General features: G+C 39.9%; 1 protein-coding gene across 1 annotated transcript in view; it reads left to right on the top strand.

Annotated features, from left to right (window-relative positions):
• LOC125883420 (tetratricopeptide repeat protein 39B) overlaps positions 1–20442 on the top strand; it is a 28721-nt gene extending 8279 nt beyond the window's left edge. Inside the window, exons 2-19 of the mRNA XM_049567692.1 lie at positions 3966–4000; positions 4216–4320; positions 4752–4883; positions 5299–5369; positions 5452–5519; positions 5939–6003; positions 6172–6277; positions 6647–6712; positions 6834–6942; positions 7050–7117; positions 7307–7366; positions 10352–10513; positions 11178–11269; positions 11371–11491; positions 11667–11778; positions 12225–12342; positions 12484–12600; positions 14521–20442. Coding sequence (XP_049423649.1) covers positions 3966–4000; positions 4216–4320; positions 4752–4883; positions 5299–5369; positions 5452–5519; positions 5939–6003; positions 6172–6277; positions 6647–6712; positions 6834–6942; positions 7050–7117; positions 7307–7366; positions 10352–10513; positions 11178–11269; positions 11371–11491; positions 11667–11778; positions 12225–12342; positions 12484–12600; positions 14521–14617 — 1704 coding nt within the window. The 3' untranslated portion in view covers positions 14618–20442. The remainder of the gene's footprint in view (positions 1–3965; positions 4001–4215; positions 4321–4751; positions 4884–5298; positions 5370–5451; positions 5520–5938; positions 6004–6171; positions 6278–6646; positions 6713–6833; positions 6943–7049; positions 7118–7306; positions 7367–10351; positions 10514–11177; positions 11270–11370; positions 11492–11666; positions 11779–12224; positions 12343–12483; positions 12601–14520) is intronic.
• The last annotated feature ends 527 nt before the right edge of the window (positions 20443–20969 follow it).

The following is a 20969-nucleotide window of genomic DNA, read 5'->3' as shown; positions in this document are numbered from 1 at the left end:
ATGTTTTATATAAAGGAGGATGATTTTAAACCGTCCAGCTGTGAATTTATGGAATTCTTACTTTAAAAGACAAATGTACATTGAAGAATATTCATGTCAAAAACAGTCAACAATTGTAATTTTTAAACGGACGTGAACTACATAAACTGAACATCTTTGAGTTGTGGACAAAACAAGACATTTGAGGGCGCCATCTTTGGCTTTGGGAAACTTTAGATCAACATTTATCACCATTTTCTGACATTTTATAGACAAAACAACGAAGTGTAAGGTCCCTGGAAAGTCTTTAAAATTCCTGAAAAGTGTTCAATAACCCAAAAACGTCCCAGAAAGACAAAGCTCTCGAGCGGTTGCAGAAGTTATGACTCTCATCTGTCAGGAGCAAAAGAGGAAGTCGTTTGACGATGTCGTAGAGTCACAAAGTCCAAATGAAGGTAAATGGACGGGTCAACGAAACATTAACTGTTGGTGTCATTTAACCACGAACACAATCCATCCTGAATCTCATCATGGTAACCATGACGACAAAGGTCCCTTGACTTTAATAACGCCAAACGGAACAGGGCGTCTGCAGGTTCTTAAAATGTCTTACATTAAATGTTCTTTAAATGCCTTTGAAGACATTAAATAGTCTTTAATCTAAATTTGTGAGGTCTTGATTTCAACAAATATTTGATCTGATTTATTTGTCTTTTAATTTCTTTTAGTCAAAATGAGTCGAGCTCTTCTGTGAGAACGTTTCTGATCTTACAACTCTTTAAACCGACCACTGAACCTTCGACTGTCTTTTTACTTTAAGCTCACACTTAGCTGTCGGCAAAATATCTTAGCTGGTACCGTACGTCGAGATGACGACAGACATCGGACTCTGATGATATTTTAACAGTCTAATAAAAGTGACGGGTTGGGTTTTGTTCTCCGTGCCCTGAGACTAAATGTCGTTATCCTACGTCATGTTGGCGTGAGACGTTTGGAAGATGTTGTATTTTGGTCACAGTCATCTGTCGTTTGGTTTCTGCGTCAAACTGAAGTTGGCATTAGATGTTGTCCTGACGTTAGATTTTAGTCACTTGGCGTCACGACCTAAATTCATCCAAATATCGATGTCTAATGACGCTGGTGGCTGCTGGGATGGATTCATCTAACTCACTCTAATAACATCAAACCTCTCTCTGCACGAGACTACACATAAACTTTATACATGTGTGCAGAGCTTGATTAAGAAAAAGATCATTTATCCAAAAATCGGCCTTGAATTTGGTTAGAATGACCTTAAAAAGGTCTTAAAAAGCCTTAAATCTAAGTGTCTGATACTTGTAGAAATCCTTAAAGAATCTGTAACCCACACCACGATCTGTCCTTGAACCTAAACCACTCATTTTGCTTGTAAGAAAAACCACAGCAGATCAGAAGGGTTTTATTTCTGCCCAGTTTTGGAAGGCACGGAGGCACAATGTGGCCCCGCTGTCTGGAGCGTCGGACAGGAAATAGCTTCTCCGTGTTGTTGTGGAGGGCAGAGACATTTTTAGTCCTGGGTGTTGTGTTGGAGCCTGTGGACTGAGCTGGAGGCAGAGAATAGTCTGAACACGGCCGCCTTCATCTTCAGCTCACAGCAGATGATGTTGGTGTGATGCACGTCTTTTATTAACGTCATACGAATTAATGTTCACGTTTAAAATGTGTGTGTGACGAGCAGACGGTGACATGAACTGGGTCACAGTGCTGAAGCCTGGTTGACTCTGAGCTGGATGTGACCACAGCAGGTCGATAGCTGCAGCCTGCAGGCAGAGAGTGTGTGTGTGCGTGTGTGTGTGTGTGTGTGTGTGTGTGTGTATGCATGCGTGCGTGTGTGTGTGTGTGTGTGTGTGTGTGTGTGTGTGTGAATGCAGCTGTACACTATTATGTAAGAAGCCACTGGGCTGCTATTATTAGCTGCTACTGAGGCTCCAGAGACTGTGTGTGTGTGTGTGTGTGTGTGTGTGTGTGTGTGAAATCACTGCTGTTACTTTCAAGTTCACATGTTGATGCAAAAATAGAAAACGCGTCGGATGAGAGTTGCTCCAGAGACTGTGTGTGTGTGTGTGTGTGTGTGTGTGTGTGTGTGTGTGTGTGTGGTTATCAGATGTTATCAAATGAAACTCCTTGAACAAACAGTGTGACCTCGAGCAGAACCTTTTGAAATCATGAATATATCTGACTGAACCAATCAGCAGCCTCCACAAGTGTGTGAAGCTGCAGTTTCTCAACAGCCACAAGGTGGCGTTTCCATTCTGATAAGTGCCGTCTCTCCTCGTCTGTTAATAACTTCCTCTCATGTGCACCTTGTTGGGAGATTTCCAGTTGAGTATGTGCATCAATGTGCAGTCTGTAACTGGTTGGTCGCCCTCGGCTCTTCCTGAGTCAGTGATGTCTGGCAGCAGAAGAGAGGCAGTGACAAGATGTCAGCAAACATTAAAGAGAAACTGCAGGCCTCAAACATCACTCTGAGCAGTCGGTGGACGACAACACAGACGCTACAGTCATGTCGTCTCAGGGCTGTAACTCTGCTACATGACAGGAATGATAATGAAAAGTCTGGACGGCCTTAAAAAGTTAAAGAATATCCATGAATGAGGAAAAGACCCAAACAGACAGAGGCAAACCTTTAAGAGGAACCAGTCTGGAAGTACTCAGATAACTGTTGTATAGTTCAGTAAAGGCAGGCGTTGCCATGATAGTTTGTTCCCCTGAAACCCCAAAAATCCAGGAATAATGATTGAATACCTGTAAAAGTCCTGAAAACTCAGAAATTTAAAAATCAAAAATAGCATCAGTGGCGAAAAACACAGCAATTATCATTGATAGGTTAGTTGGTAAGAATTGATTGCTTCATTGGCATCCTCCCATGACCCTCTACCACTGTGCCAAATTTCACATGGATTGACCAAGTCAGTGAGGAGAAAAACGTGGAACAGACACACACAGAGGTTTCATCATTATATAGAAAGAGAACCCCGAAAAGTCTTTTAAAAACAATAAAAAGTCTTAAATATCCCTAAAAAGTCTCTGACAACCCTGAAAAGTTTTAATACAACTGAAAAAATGTTAATAACTTTGGAAAGTCTTTAGAAATCCCCCAAAGTGTCAGATATCCCCAAAAGTCGTCATTATTCGTAACTAAAGAATTTCCTGGACATGAAGGACTTTTCATGGTTTTTGGGAAAATTAAAGACTTTTGGAAATATAAAGAATTTTTGAGAATTCCAAAGACTTTTCAGGTACATTTAAGACTTATCGGAATATTACATACTTTTCAGGAATTCCCAGTCTTTGATGTTCCTGAAAAATGTTTTAACAACTCTAAAAATTTGTTAATAACACAGAAAAGTCTTTAACAGCCATAACTTGTCTTTAGAATTCATCAAAGTTTCAAATATTTTCATAAAGTCTTTATTATTCTTCACTACTTAAAGACTTTTCATGGTTCAAGACTCTAAATGAATATAAAGACTTTTTCAGGAACATGAAAGACTTGTTGTGGTCATGAAAAGTTTTTGGGATTATTTAAGAACTTTGAGAATTTCAAAGATTTATGAGAATATTACAGACTGCTCAGGAATTTCCAGTCTTTAATAAACCCTTTATAACCTTGAAAATTCTTTATAATTAAGTTAGTTAAGTCTTCATTATTCTTAACCACTGGGTTTTATTTAATTCTTTTCCTGGCTTTGAAGACTTTGTAGAGTTATTAAAGAATTTTCAAGGTTATCAAAGACTTTTTGGGGTTATTATTCCAGACATGAAAGACTTGTCACGCTTCAAGACTCATCGCGAATGTTAAAGATATTCAGAAGTTCTGAATAACGTCAGTTCCTGTTTTCATGTTCACTGAAGTGTAACTGGACGACTTCGTCTCCACGAGCAGTCGAGCAGGCTGCAGATGTTTCAGGTTGAAGCTAACCAGACTGTGTTTCTCTGGGTTTCAGGACTGCTTTGAAGATGCCTACGACCGAATACCTGCGTGAGTGTGCACACACACACACACACACACACACACACACACACACACACACACATATGTCTGGTGTGTTTGGGTTTTATAGACACTGAGTCATTTCCTGTCAACTTCCTGTTTCTTTCTGTCTGTTTCACTTTTACTCACTTCCTGTGCTGACTGGTGGATTTATCTTCTGTGTGTGTGTGTGTGTGTGTGTGTGTGTGTGTGTGTGTGTGCAGGGCGTGTCAGATGGACCTGCAGACCGCCATCCAGGAGACTCAGTGTGCTCTCAATCTGGTCCTCAACAACAAGTTCTCTGAAGCCCTGGACCTCCTCAAACCATGGTAACCACAGCAACACATCTGTGTGTATGTGTGTGTGTGTGTGTGTGTGTGTGTTTGTATTGAGTTACACACATCAGTCTGGTTATCGTAAACTAAAATAAGCGGTGAAAAATACTTTCTTAAACCAAAACTGAATAAAAACGATGTTATTTAAACTAATACAAATAAAATAAATAAAAACGTAAATTCATTTCACTTTTAGTTTTTTAAAATATCACGACCAAAGATTTGACTTTATTTCTCCTGCTGCACATCTTGTCAAACAGTCTCTTCCATATATTTGCACTGAATTTAATCTCAAAAACACGGAACAAAGTTCATCCTGTTCAATGAGTTATGGGACGGTTGGTAACCTTATGTTGTGTTCACACCGGGCACAAATAAAACAAACGTGTGTGTGTGTGTGTGTGTGTGTGTGTGTGTGTGCACAGGTGGAGGGACAGTATGTACCATGCGTTGGGTTACAGCAGCATACTGGTGATGCAGGCGACGATGACCTTCGAACACAGGGACATCCAGGCTGCCATGGCAACCATCAAGGAGGCGCTACATACCTGTCAGAGGTGAGAAAATGTTGTGTTGACATGAAATGTGGTTCATCATTCATGTTCCCCTCAGGATAAACTGATCCTCTGACTCTTCATCTGGCGCCATCATCAGGTCAAAGTTGAATGTGTCTTACCCATGCTACGATAAAAGAAACTATGGCACAAACATGTAATTAAAGTTCAGTTCACTAAGGAATTTCATCAGGAGCAGCCCAAATACAGACGTGAATTTGCACTGGGATGTTCAAACCTTCACATTTTTATTTCCCTTCAGACCGGAGCTGCTGCTGCTGGAAGATTTTCACTGCTGTTTCAATAAGATTATAAATCATAAATGAACATAGTGACAAAACTGTCAGTATTTTTATGGTGCTTCACCTTTAATGGATAAACGACAATATAACAGGAGTGTGTGTCTTTTTTTCTGCAGGTTCAGGAAGAAGAACTCAGTAGTCGGATCTCTGTCCAGTCTGATCAGCAAGCAGTCCAACCTGCAGGAAGGTACGTGAACACATGTCCCGCCCACACACCGTTTGATTGACAGCCGAGGTCTGCAGGAAGTCACTGTGCTGTTTGTTTGCAGAGGAGATGCACGCAGAGATCTGCTACGCCGAGTGTCTGCTGCAGAAAGCCACGTTGACGTTTGTACAGGTCAGAGCTGTCTGTCTGTCTGTCTGTCTGTCTAAGTATCACAATGACAACAGGGCACTGTCTCGTTTTGATGATATTTTAAGATTCAAAGCAAAGTCACAGTCTGTGCAGCAGAGGCTGACATATGCTGAATTACAGTCTCTTCTCCGGGTCAACCTCCGAAAGCATTGAATGCTTCATATCCCATAATGCAACCTGTTGGCGTCTCTGTCATTAGACCCTCCCTACCTGGTAAACAGTGACATCTTACACAACCCCAAACTTCCACTTCCACTATCAGAATACATCTTTAGGCATAAGTCTGCATTTACCAAGTGATAACGCAACACATCCAGGGAAACAAGGTAACTCTGCTAACGACGGGGCTAATGAGGCTGTGAGCTAATTTAGCACTCTTTGTCTCTCTGCCTATCTTTCAGGATGAAAACATGATCAGTTTTATTAAAGGAGGCATCAAGATTCGAACAAGCTACCAAATCTACAAGTGAGTGCTTCAAATGACCAGTGACCGTGAGACATCGTTTACGTGATTAAAAGGACACTGCGTTAACGTGGAGCTTAGTGTTTGGATGGAAAAATGCAACATTTGACATTGTAAATAAAGTCTGGATTCTTTCCTAATCGTGTCGTCATGTTTCCTGTCACCCAACAGGGATTGTCAGAATGTGCTGAACGTCACTCAGGACCCGACCAGCCAGTCAGATTCATTCAAACAGTTTGAGGGCGGAGTCAGGCTGGGCATTGGATCCTTCAACCTGGTGGGTGTTCACTGGTTTGTCCCAGATAGGAGGAGTTCAACTGACTAAACTGACTTCCAGACGTCTTTTCTAAGCTTTCTGTCACATATTGTTCTATAACATTTTGTAGCAGTGACAGTCACAGTGTTTACTTACATCACAGGTTTAAAAATGACCGCCGGTCATTGATTCAGTGAGTGAGGGTATCACATTAACACTCCCATTATCTTTCATTTCATCTGCCAGAATTAGGCGTATGTCATCAGCATATTGGCGAACCAGAGACAAATAGACACAGTATAAAGTAGGCATATTGATCTGTTGACACTGTCATGATTTAATGGTTTATTTCATTATGATTTAATCATGTTTTCTGTTTCTGGCTTTCAGATGTTATCTCTCCTCCCTCAGAGGATTCTGAGGTTGTTGGAGTTCATCGGATTCTCAGGAAACAGGGTCAGTACAGCTCCTTTAAAGTGACGCTCCGGCCTGTAGACCTGGAAGGCAGCAATGAGAATGTCTTGTTTTGTAACAGTTAATGATAACCCTGTCTGTCTGTCTGTCTGTCTGTCTGCAGGGGTTTGGTTTGTCTCAGCTGAGAGAGGGAGCCTCCAGCCACAGTCTGCGGTCGATCCTCTGCGCTCTGACTCTGCTCTTCTACAACACATACGTGTCACTGATACTCGGTATGAAAACATAAATACACATTTAACATATTTTACAGATACAGAACACTTTAACTGTGTGTGTGCAGGACAGTAAAGATACTGGTGTCGATGTTGTGTTTGATCAGGAACTGGAGAGGGGAACCTGGTGGAGGCTGAAGCTCTGCTGGAGCCGTACCAACAAAAATACCCCAAAGTAAGACGACTACACACACAAGGTGTCAATCTGCAGGAAATATAAAACATTCAGCCTCGTGATTCATGAAGACGTTTAAAGTCTCATGAAAACTCACCGAAAACCCTGAAATAAAAAGTTATGCATTAATCAGTTGATGAAGTACAAACTGATAAACTAAAAACTACTTCCTGTTTGTGTTTCTTTCAGGGCTCCATCATTCTCTTCTACTCAGCTCGTATCTCCGCACTGCGAGGAAACTTCGAGAAGGTCTGAAACACACAATCTTTACTTCTATCTTTATATTTATATATCTATAGATCTTTTTATATTTATTTACTTGGTACCTTTATGTAATATGTTCCCTAACCCCGAAACATAACCTTGACCTAAACCTAATTAAACCTTGACTGAAGTCTGAATCCTCAAACAGACCTTTTAAGAAGTGACAACCTTTTCTCAAGAAAGTATTCACTTTCCAAAACTGTCTTCATCTTTCAAAAATGTCTTGATTTTCCAAAGATGTCTGTTTTCCAGAGGTTTTGACTTAAGTGCTTATGTGCTCACTTTCCAAGATATTCCAAATTTCTACTTTTCAAAATTTCAAACCTGTCTTCATCTTCCAAAAAATGCAGTTCTCAAAAATGTTTTTATTTTATAAAAAGATATTCATGTATGTTTATGTCTTCAATTTCCAACATTTTCTACATTTGTACTTTCCAAAAAATTCCAGCAATGTCCTCATTTTCCAAAAGTGTCTTAATTTTTCAAAGATGTCTTTTTTTCCTCAGAGGTTTTCACTTAAGTGTTCAGTGGCGGTTCTAGGCCAGTTTCAATGGGGTGGCCAAGCTAGGGCCAGTCCTTTTGATACAGGGGCACTTACAAGTACGGTCAAATATCTAAGTCTGAACAATAAGATATATATATGTGTAGGGGGGTCCGGGGGCATGCTCCCCCAGGAGAAAATTTTGTATTTGATTTAAAGGCATCAATCTGGTGAATTCTGAGAGCAAAGTTATGATGGCAGAATATGTCTAGATTTCAACATCTTTGTGCTTTTTATGTGTGAAAAATGTTCCATTTTTACTGATAAAAACACTAGTTGTATGTTATGGTGAAGGGTTACACTTAAAATACGGCTAAGTATTAGTGGTTAAACATTTCAGTAATCAAAAGAAAAATGACTGACGTACTGATCTGCTCTGGAGGGCTATTTTAATATTTAAAATCATGTGCAGACAAAATATTCTTTTAAAACTCTCACACTCACAAGTACAGTTCCAGATACGCACAACAACACAAAATACACAAAACGAAAGGAAAACGAAGGGTGAGATTCAAATAAATTACACACAAACAGGCACAAATTACTGCTTTCCTCCCTCCCTCTCGATTTGCAAGTACAGCACCCTGAATCAGAGCATTTCAAAAGCCCTCAGGTAGTTGAATGCCTCTGGGACAGGCCCATTTATAGCAACCCACTGCATCCGTGGCGATGCGATCCGGCCGAGGCACGGTGCCGGAGCTAATAGCAGCCATTCAAGAAGCTGCTCCACCAGCCGCTGCCTAGAAGCGGCTCGGCGCTCCGCTCGCTAAAATTACGCGCGGGTCTATTTCTGACGGCGCGTCAATTTGCACAGACCAAATGAGTCAAACAGGAAGTCAGGCAGAAAAGACGAGTATCCGGTTGATTTTCAAAATAAAAGACCCATGAAAACTCCGGATCGTATTTCACATCGCTACATCAACATGATGTGACAGGCATGAGTCAAATGAAAAGGAAAAAGTTTTCAGAGCTTACCTCAATGGTGCTGTGTGTTGCTGTGCAGGCTCAGAGTTGTCTTAAATCAGCCACACAATTCTCTACTGATGTGTTCTGGGTGTTTTCAAGAATGCTCATGAAGTGGATGTCAGTATTCCTCAATATTCCGCTTAGAAATGCAGTCTGCGCTATCAACTCAGGCTCACATTAGTGCTAGGAGAGCGACGTCTGTGGTGAGGCCGGGGAGGGTGAGGGGGAGGGGCAGGGAGGGGGGAGCCGAAGAATTCTCAGGAGGTGCTCCAGCCGGTGCGCTACAGAGTGACGTTCATTTACCGGAGGCATTTTATATCTGGCCAGTTTTTGGAGACTGTGGCAGGGCAAATTAGTCAATGTATGGGAAACACTAAACACTAGAAAACTCAGGCCCTTTTCCTTCTTGTGTGGTGTATTCTGCATGATTCACTGGGTGCGCCTCTTTAAGTGGTCCGACCGGCAACCTGTTGAGACGATTTAGTTCCGCGTTCCCCCTCCGACTCCTCGGCAGGGGGGTCACGGGGGGGCCGGACTCGGAGTTATGGGGGCACTGGCCCCTGCTGGCCCCCGCCCAAAACCGCCATTGTAAGTGTTTATGTCCTCACTTTTCAAGATATTCCAAATTTCTACTTTTCAAAATTTGCCAACAATGTCCTCATTCTCCAAAACTGTCTTCATCTTCTAAAGATGTCCTGATTTTTTCAGACATCTTTTATTCTTTTTTAAGAGATTTTCACTTTTGTGCTTATGTCCTCAATTTCCAACATTTTCTACATTTGTACTTTCCAAAATTTTCCAGTAATGTCCTCGTTTATTATTCGTTAATTTTTCAAAGATGCCATTATTTTTTTGTTTTTTCTTTGTCCTTGCTTTCAAAAATGTAAAACAATTCTACTTTCCAAGATTTTCCAAAAAAATGCCCTTATTCACCAAAACTGTCTCCATCTTCCAAAAATGTCTTAAATTTCCAAAGATGTTTTATTTTTCAAACAGCTTTTCACTTTTTTGTTTATGTCCTCAATTTCCAATATTTTCCAAACATCTACTTTCCAGAATTTTTCAAAAATGTTCTCATTCTCTGAAAGTACTCCCACTTTCCAAAAATGTCCTCACATTACTAAATGTCCTTATTCACAAATTTATTTATTTTTTTTTTTATCCGAAAGTGGCTTCATTTTCTAAACATACCAAAAATGTCCAAACTCTCCAAAACTTTCAAAACCTTTCAACTCCAGTTGGTCCTGACTCCGGGAGTTAAAGACTCGTACGTAGCTTTTGGCTCTGTCAGTTACACAAAGAAGTGAAATTCTGATATATGAAGAATTTGTCATGAATTTGAAGTTTAAATAATTCTCTTACTGTTGTTCCTCCCATCACCTGAGTTTCCCTCTGATATCTGTCCTCTCCCAACAAACCTGAACAGCTCAGTGTCAATATATAAAACGCACTCTGTGTTTTAGGCGCGGGCGAAGTACGAGGAGTGTATCAGCAGCCAGCAGGAGTGGAAGCAGATTCACCACCTGTGTTACTGGGAGCTGATGTGGACTCACTCCTACCAGCAGGAGTGGCAGCAGGCGTACCACTACGCTGACCTGCTGTGTAAGGAGAGCCGCTGGTCCAAGGTAAACACATGATGCATGATTTCATCTGGAAAAGAAAATTGTAACTGTTCAGGTCTCCGGTTTGAAAACATTTATCTTCTCAGGTCATTTTGTCCCTTGAATCCTAAGTTTTAGTGCCCGGTGTTCCAGTTGTGCTAGTTTGGCTATAAATATCTGAAAACAAAGAAAATGAGGCTTAATTTTGAAATTAATTCCAGAAACAGTTTGAATTTTATTTATGGATTTTTTGAAAAGCTGAATGGTTGATTGAGACTTTCTCATGATCTGTGCTGAAGAAGACTTTTGTTGATTAATTTGATAATATTTTCTGTGAGGTTTTAATGGAGACAAACATCCTTTTGAGTGAGTAATTACAAAATCTGTTTCGTAATATGTTTTGATCTTCAAGAAATGATCTTACATGAATGCATCCATCTGTGGAAGGAGAATAATTTGGGAAGAGTGTGAGTTGATCCATAAACCATAGAAATCCTGTGACCGTGAGCTCATTCAGAACGATGAACATTAAATACTCTATTTATTTTTTCAGGATAGATATCTGTTGGGTCTCTGTAAATTAAGAGTACATTCTAAATCTGCCCTGTGTGAAAAGTGTTGTATGATAAAATTTGTTTTATATTTGGGGCTATTTAATAAATTTAACTCACCTTTTTACCCTCTCCAGGCTATCTATGTTTACCAGAAGGCGGCCATCCTCAGTATGATGTCACAGGAGGAAGTGAAGAAGACAGGGGAGGACATCATGGAGCTCTTCAGGTCAGTCCAGGGCCTCCAGGGCTTGGCACCAGTCACATGACTGAAAACTATGAATAGGAATTCATCACAAAGTGTATTTATTTGTGTATTCATGCGTACAGGCAGGTGGAGGGGCTGAAACAGCGCCTGGCAGGGAAGTCGATCCCGACGGAGAAATTTGCAGTGAGGAAGTCCAGACGCTACAAAGCTGCTAACCCCGTCCCCCTGGTCATCCCTGCACTGGTATACTCACACACACGCCTGCACTAATGTTTTTAATTTTAGGATGTTGAAAATTAAATTCAGAGTCTTTTTAAATAAGCTGTGTCTATCAGAAAGCTTTGATTGACATGTATTTAATGTACTCTGAGCAAACTCTTAGTTTAAAGTAAAATTTGGTGACATTGTCACTCTGTAGGAGATGATGTACGTTTGGAACGGTTTCACCATCGTCGGAAAAAGAGCCGACAGCACCGAGGCCCTGCTGGTTACCATAGAGAAGGCTGAAGAGCAGCTTCGCAATGACCCCAGTAGGTTCAAAATAACATTGCTGCTGTCAACACTAATGCTAACACCTTTTACTCTGAATCCTTTTTTTGGAGAGTGACACAGGGAATCCACAGGGCTCCATCCTGGGCCCACTTCTCTTTCATACTGTGTATGTAAATGACCAGAAACATTACATGCAGCAGGTTTTTTTCAGATGTATGCAGATGATGCTGTTTTATACTTACATGTTCGTGCTCTTTCTGTTGTCTCAGCACTTCCAATCTACAGCAGCATGGTGTGAATACTCAAAGCTGTCAGATTGCATTTCGTCCAGGACTCAGGAGTACATACATTAAATTTAAATATCAATGGACACATCTGAGAAACAGGTTTCTGTAGCTAAATATCACAGTCAGGGTGCGCCTTGTCTTTTACCATACTGTCGCTAAGATCAAACCAAATAACATGACATATGTATATGTTGCAGATCCGTCAGAGTTTCATCCCGACGACAGCTGCCTGGTCCAGATGTTGAAGGGACTCAGTCTCAAACACCTGGGCAGGTTATTGCAGGCTGAGCTGTGCTTCACGCAGGTCCTGTCCAGGTAACACACACACACACACACACACACACACACACACACACACATGAGGACATGCAGACAGACAGGTTCATGTACCGTGTATCGTTATCTTCTGGAGGTGTGAGAGAGATAAGATAAACTGTCCTATCTGTGTGTTTTCAGTGAGAACCGTATCAGATACGATCACTACCTGATTCCCTTCACTCTCTATGAGTTGGGTCTGCTGTATAAACAACAGGGAGACTTCACCAAGGCCACCACGTACATCGAAAATGCCAAGTGAGTTCTCTGTATACTTGTACTTATAAACTGTACTTCATAATATACCTAATGTACCTCTCTATAACTGTATAGCTTTATATACCTTTGTTTATTTTCATGTGCTTTTATGTGCCTTCCCTCCAGTAATATCTCTATACATTTATACACTTTTAATACAGCTCTGTTTACTTGCATTATATACCTTAATATCTTTTTATACCCCTGTATACCATGAATAGCCTTTATACATCTTTACATAATTTCATATACCTTGATACACATCTGATACTTTCATATACTTTTATTTACCTTTTAAGTTGTTTCATATACTTTTATTACACTGTAATTACTTTCATATATACTTTATTATACCTTTTTATATTTATACTTTTGTGTACCTTGAACTACCTCTACACACCTTTATACACTTTAATATACACAATGCTCTTCTTAATTCTTTCATATACCTGTACATACATTTATAAACTTCCGTATACAATTATACAACTGTATTTACCATCATATGTTGTCATTTTTTATTTATACTTCTGTACACTTTGAATTACCTCAGTACACCTTTATACACTTTGATATACCTTGATTCACTTCTTAATACTTTTCATACACCTGTATACACATTTATAAACTTTCGTATACCTTTAAACAACTGTATTTACTTTCATACATGTATTAATATACTTCTTAATACTCTCATATTTTGCCACACACACACACACACACACACATATATATATATATATATATATATATATATATATGTACTTTCATATACCTTTATACAACTGTATTTACTTTCATACATGTATTAATATACTTCTTAATACTCTCATATTTTGCCACACACACACACACACACACACATATATATATATATATATATATATATATATACTTTCATATACCTTTATACAACTGTATTTACTGTCATACATACCTTGATACACTTCTTGATATTTTCATATACCTCCACACATACACATATTTATACTTTTATATAACTTTATACAACTGTATTTACTTTTCCTTTCAACTTAATAAACAGTTTTATTTATATATTTATACCCCTGTATACCTTGAATAACCTCTACACACCTTTATACACTTTAATATAGGCAAATGCTCTTCTTAATTATCTCCAATACCTGTATAAATTTTCATATATATGTTTTATTTTTATATTCATGCATACCTTGAATTACCTTTATATACCTCTATACATTTACATGTACCTTGATGTACGACTGAATGACTTCATATACTTTTATACACATTTTAATACTTTCATATACAATCATATTTACCTACATATATACATTAGATTTTTGTATTTACACACCTGTACCTTGAATTACCTTTATTCACCTCTACAGATTGTCATATACTTTGATGTACTTTTAAATAGTTCAGTATACCTGTATATACATTTATACACTTTGATATGTATTTATACACCTCATATACCTTTATACATATTTGTATTTATTTCATTTACAGTTCCTCTGTACACATGGATATATACTTTTCAGCACTTTTTGCACCTATATAAACCCTTGTGTGTCCATTTATATGCCTATGTTCACCTCTTCTTTACACGACTCACAGTCCCTGTGTGTACTGTACCTCCACACACTGCTGTACACCTCCTCCATGAGCCTGATACCTGTCTGACCTGCAGGTGTTTCTGATGTGAATGTGATATCTCTGGTATTTGGCCAAAGGGAAAATTCCAGGCATAACTTCAAGTGTACAAACAGCCTCAGGTTTTCTTCGAGGCGCACAGCTTCACTAGACACAAAGACAGTTCTGTTTTTAGCTGCTTAAACCTCGACTGAGCACAGGCTCAGGTGAGTTACCTGCAAGACGTGCAGTGATACAACATTTGTGTTCTTTTATCTACGACTGTGTGCTCTTCATCAGGATGAACTACAAGGACTACTCCATGGAGTCCAGACTGCACTTCAGGATCCACGCGGCCCTCAACAGCCTCAAAGGATCACCTGTCAGCACCCCATAATACTCTACGATAACTCAGACGGCAGCTGGAAACATCAGTGTATGAATCATGAATCCAGGGATCTCCTCTCTCACTCAGCTGAAGTAAAGCGCCCCTCAGTGAAGAAGCTTGAAGGTGTCGGGCATTCATTGTCCACCAGGACTCTCCTCTCCTCATTGCTAGCAGCCTTATCTTCTATTTAAATGTTTCCTTATTTATTTTTTCACAGTGTGCAGACAGATGAGATTATTTAAGCGCCTCCTCTCAAACAGGCTCGGGCTTCCCGTCAGCTAATACACAGCTTTAATTTGCAGACGCAGCGCCATGGTTCAACGCCAAATGTCAACTTAATCAACACGCTAAGAGTTAATGATCCTTGATCGTCCGTAAGGAGACGATAAGACACGAGGAGCTTCACTCAGAGGGCTCGTTCACTCAGAGACGCTTCAGGAGACGACAGCTGCTCTTTGATATAAAAGCACAAGATAGGAGGTTTTAGAAAAGACGCAGCAGGATCGGCCGTCACACCGAGACGGGAAACTAGCAAGCGAGGAGAGATCTGGTGAAACCAACCTGACAGATGTTTAACTGATCACTGTTCACCTCCTGCGGCTTCTGTCTGAACGAGCCCTAAAATTAAAAACTGACATCTAAACTACCAAACAAGTCATGGCCTTAAACTGCTTCTGGTTTTGTATGCGCTCAGTAAACTGTATATTTTTAGGACAGAATCAAAAACACTGACAGATGAGTGTGAGGAGCAGGAAGAGACGTGTGTGTGTAGGAACACACAGTGTATATATGTATATATATATATATATATATATATATATATATATATATATACATATATATATATATATATATATATATATATATATATATATATATATACATATACATATATATATGCTTTATTCTTTCTTTACTTTGCCTTTTTCTTTATGATTTTATAATAATACATCACACCACACGTGCACACAGACGTGCACACGCAATCACAGCCTTCTCACCAACCGTGGCTTATCCAAACACACACACAACATGATACACTCATTCCAAGCTTGCACATACTGGGCAATACGCACATTTAAAAGAGAAGCAAACAGCTGTAAACGCACACATTTAGCAGCAATATGACTCCGTGCTGTTGGTCAGTGTGTCCGTGTGTGTCCATGTTTGCACCGTCAGCTGTTTTATTTCTGTCTCATTCTTTGAGAGAGATTTTCTTTGCCTCTGATAAACGTTTGCACAACTCAAACTACACTCACTCCACATTGACTCAACCTTCTGTTGACGGAATACTGAACATTCATCTCAACAGTCGTCGTCGAGCTGCTGACGTCCAGACTGTGGGAGACGGATGGCTTCAGGGAGATGGCCTGTTTTTTGTTTTTTTAAGTTGTATTTTATTATTTACGATAAATTCTATAGATCAACAACAAACATGAAGAGCAGTTACTTTAGTGTCTGTTTATGGACGTAGACATTTTTAAAAAGCACAATCAACACCGTGGATACGGTTCACTTCTCATTTGGTTTCACATAGTTTGATACTATTTACTTTTACGTCAGCACAGTCTCACGATGCGTGAAATGGACACAAAGTTTTAAGAACGCATTAAGTGGTGGTGGGCAGGAAATGTGAATATCACGTGCTGGCAACATGAGAACGATGTCAGTGTGAGTTCTTTTACGAATGAAGAAAACACTTGGTTAGATTTAGGGAACAAAAAATACTTTGTTTTGTTTAGTTTAGAAAAAAAGATCATTTCAGTTAAAATAACTACGTACAGGATGTAAGTGACATAAACGTGTGTATTTTGCATAGTTACCAATGATTATACTTTACAAAGATAGACGACACGTCTTCACTTCCTCCCAGGGTATAAAACATAATCCAAAATATTCCAGATATGGCTGCAGCCATCTGACGTCATTTGGAGCCAGAATCGGCACGGTGGTGTCAAGTCATCGCCGTCCAGCCAACACCGACTGGCACAGGCAGCTGTAGGGCTGAGCAATATGGAGAAAATCAAATATCATGATATGTTTAACCAAACACCTCGATATCAATATGGCAACAACATTGTAGGGTTGACTGTTGGTGCTCTGACCAAATATTTAAACAATGAGATTTTAATAGAGATAAATAACCATCAGTAATATGGATGCAATGACTGAGTCAGTAAAGGCAGATAATAGAACGGCTACAACAGTTTGATGAGTTCAGAAAATTACATCACTTTACTTAAATGGAGCCTTGCCACATTTAAAAAGACATCTCGTGATATACTATCAATATGTTGCCCAGTTGATGATCAGTTATAACATCAGACCTCCTCTTTATACCATCAAATAACTCAAAACATCAGTGTGATAAGAATTATGTTTTGATCCTTTAGTTTGGCTCATGTCCCGTCCACTAACACGGAGGGAGCAGGGTTTATGACCTGTACTGCAGCCAGCCACCAGGGGGCGATCCAGATATTTTGGCTTCACTTTTGGGGAGCTGTCATGTCGTTCATCTTTATAAACAGCCTGTTTTAGTTACATAAAGTACTCACGTACACTTTACATAATTACGTAAAGTCCGTAAAGTTATGTAATGTTGACTTTTGGTTTCACACAGGACACGAGCAGAAGTCTCCTGGGTGAAAGTCCATGTTTGTGTGACCCATCCACCACACTGCCCACTCACCCTGCGCCGACTGTCCCATTTTTTCCATTTGACTTTTTCCACGTGACTCCAACACGTTAGGCGCCCACCACCAGGTTATGCATTATTAAGACTTTGTTTCCATTAAAAGTCTTTCTATGAGACTGTGTTGGTTACATACATGATATATTACCTCAATAAATATTTAGTGTATGTCAGACTCAAACGGTACGTTAGTTTATAGCAGCTGGATTTGTGGCTTTGAAAGATGAAAATGCTTTTATCTCCAAAAAGGCAGAACAAGTTTCCCCTTTAAACATTAAATATTGAACTCAGTACATCAGATAAAACAGTGTCACATTGATTGGAGGAGTTTTGTCAGTCAGTCCCAAACAGCAGCAGAGTTCTCTTAATTTCATCTTTGCTCTATTTCAAACATCCGGAGCAAAGGACGCACTTGTCCTTGGAGTTGTGTCCAACTTGAATCAATGAGTGGTAACAATTAGCCTTCTCCCTATAACGAATGTATCAACCGAAAGACCAAATTACATACGTGTGTCTTGCTGTACATGTCTTTTGTTTTTCACGTGTACTTTGTGCCTGTTGGGGTGTGATCTTTCTTTGTGTGTTTGTGTGATCTGAAACTTCCGAACAACTGAATTCGCCAAGTACAGAAAACATTCATTTGTGGTAAAGTAGATAAAAGACCGGAGTCGTCCGTCTGAAAGAGATGTGGCAATAAATGTGTTGACGTCCCAGTAGTGCCCCATACTGCAGGACGATGCTCGATCAACTGCTAATGCTAGAAAACTGCCGGTGGCTAACGCTGCTAGTTAAACAAGGTTTTGAACAAAATTTGACTCAGTGAATATTTTAGATAACGCACCAACCATTCACGTCATCGGTTTGCTATTACGTGATTGATTTAACAAGCTGTGGCATCTTAGCATCGCACCCTTAGCTTGTGCTACAGTATTAGCATGTTGCCTGCAAAATAATATGCTAATATATTGTGCCTACTAGCATAGAATATTTTAAAATGTTAGCATTAGCTCTTGACGTGTTTGCTACATGTGTGCATAATGCTAGCTCATGTGTTATCATTACATTCGAGTCACAGAGCTAACGTCTGTTTTTCTGGAGGACAGATCTCTTTCATTTAATGACCCTTAGCACAGGTTCAAAGGTGTGTCCAAATCCTCAAGGAAGTAAGAAAAATATTCTGCTCACTGTGCGATAATAAAGATTATTAACCTCTCGTTATCCAAACAAAGATGGTAGCTGGAAGTCCTTGCTTATTTTTACACATTATTGTGTATTAAAAAAATTAAAGAAATTGCAACCCAGAATAAATGTTGGCTTTACCCCAAAAACACTCACTGGTCTCAAGTCCCGGTTTTACAAAACTAACGCTACACTCCTGCTTTAAGACAAACCATATCACCAGAAATTTTTTTTCCTCATTTTACGTTTCTGTAAACCACAAATTTGTTACATTGTGGTGAGGTTTAGGCACAAAAACAACTCGGTTATGATGTGGAAAAGATCATGTTTTGGCTTAAACCACTCAAGTGTGGTGGCACAACAGTCACTGGAAAAGCAGGGACAGGGCGGTAAAAATACACCCGGGTTCAGTGGCTCAGACCCTGCTGGGAAATGCTGCAAATAGTTGGTAAAAACAACCGGGACAGGTGGCTCAAACACCCCTGAGAAATGCTGCAAATGCTCGGTACTAACACCTGGGACAGGTGGCTCAAACGCTACAAACAGTCAGTAAAACACCCGGGATCAGTGGCTTAAACATCCCTGAGGAATACTGCAAATGGTCAGTGAATTCACCCAGGGTAGATCAGGCTCAAACGCCACCAATAGTCTAAGAACACACAGGACAGGTGGCTTAAACGGTGCTAAGAAATGCCACGAAGGGTGGGTGGGAACCAGTGGGATTGGTAGCTCAAACGCCGCGGAGAAATGTTATGAATAGTCGATGGAAAACACTGAGATTCAGTGGCTCAAACGCTGCAGAGAAACTCTGGAAATAGTCAGTAAAAACACCCGAGACAGGCAGCTCAAACACCACAAATAGTCGGTAAACACAGTCTGGATCAGTGGCTTAATCGCTGTTGAGAAATGCTGCTAATACTCGATAAAAACAATCAGGACAGGTGCTGCAAATGGTCAGTAAAAACACCCGGGATCAGTGGCTTAAATGCTGCCAAGAAACGCCATGAAGGGTGGGTGAAAAACAAGCAGGATCTGTGACTCAAATGCTGCCGAGAGATGGCACAAACAGCACAAACAGACCGGCTTCTATGGCTAAAACGCGGCTAAAAAACGGCACCAACGATCGATGAAAAACACCTTTTGTCTGCAGCTAAAACTTCGCCTCAAAGGGTCGGTCGAAACACCGAGGCTCGGTGGCTCAAATGCTGCTGGCAAACTGAAACTGACTGCATGGAGTGTTTGTATTTTCTGCCAAACAACGCAAGGAATTTTCAGACTAACCAGGCTACGTAAATTTGGGCTGTCCAAACGTCACTTTAGGGACGTTGATTGGATTTCGTACAAAACATACAAATGTGATGTATCCATGGCAACCCTTTCTTCTGGTGACAGGGCTGTAAAGAAAGGAGAGTAGCATTATTGTAGCTGCCTCTAAAACTTCTACATTTTCCTCCACGTCATACGAATCAGACGAGGTAAAGATTCTTTGACTTCTGGCTGATGTCTTTGTTGGACGAAGACGTAGAGTCGTAATTTAATAAATCTGATAAACAGCGGACGGAATATTTTGGATCCAGATAGTCTGACAGATAGTGTTTTTAAATGACCCTCAAGGATTTGTCCTCCAGGTGTGACCGATCCACTTTAAAGATTTCATCATCGTCACTCTAAAGATTTAAAGTTTTGGATGTTTTGGTGTCTTTTGTCACGGCCTTTCTCTGTGGAAGGCTTTGGTTCAGCTGTTCATGTCGGTGCCTCTGTGCGTCTCTGTTAAACTGTATGAACTCTCTTTTCTGTATGATATGCATTGCATGTTTTTCTTTATTATGTTTAATCTTTATTTTCTAATATAAGACATGACTGTATGTGCTTTATGGCAGGAAGTGATATGACCCTATATTACAGGCTTTATGGTTCCAGGTGGTGATCGACATGGTGCAATAAACTGAAAACAGAAGGATAATTGTTCATTTTGAGTGACGTGGCCTTTTTCTTTCATCACAGCTGTTTCTGTGTTCCTGTGCCTCTTTGTGTCCTCAGCCTTGAAGTTTAACTTGTGTTTAGTTGTCTCATCGTTCACACAGTGACATTAACATATTTTTAAAGCAGTGATCCAGGATATGTGGAGTTATAGTCACATCACATTCTGACGAAAATAATAACTATTCATATTGTCTGTATTTGTGTCTCTGCTTTACAAACAGCAAAGACAAAGAAATGTAATCATACTTCATAAAATTATCATCACAAACCATAAGTTCCCACTGATTGAACAGGAAGTTGTCAAACTCTAACCTGAACTAAAGTCTCTCTGAAACTGATCTGTCAGCTGACCTTCTGACCTTTCAACTTAAACGCTAGGAAAAAGGTTGGCACTGTTTGTTTCTGCAAACCAAATAACATTGGTACATTATTATGTCACATGCATTGAAACAGTTCAACAACCCTGTGGTTAATGTGTGGTTATGTTTAGGCATAAAAAGATCATGT

Source organism: Epinephelus fuscoguttatus, linkage group LG23 (assembly GCF_011397635.1).
Source record: "Epinephelus fuscoguttatus linkage group LG23, E.fuscoguttatus.final_Chr_v1".
Taxonomy (NCBI): Eukaryota; Metazoa; Chordata; class Actinopteri; order Perciformes; family Serranidae; genus Epinephelus; species Epinephelus fuscoguttatus.
Note: the sequence above shows the minus strand (reverse complement) of the source record. Positions and strands in the feature narration are given on the sequence as shown.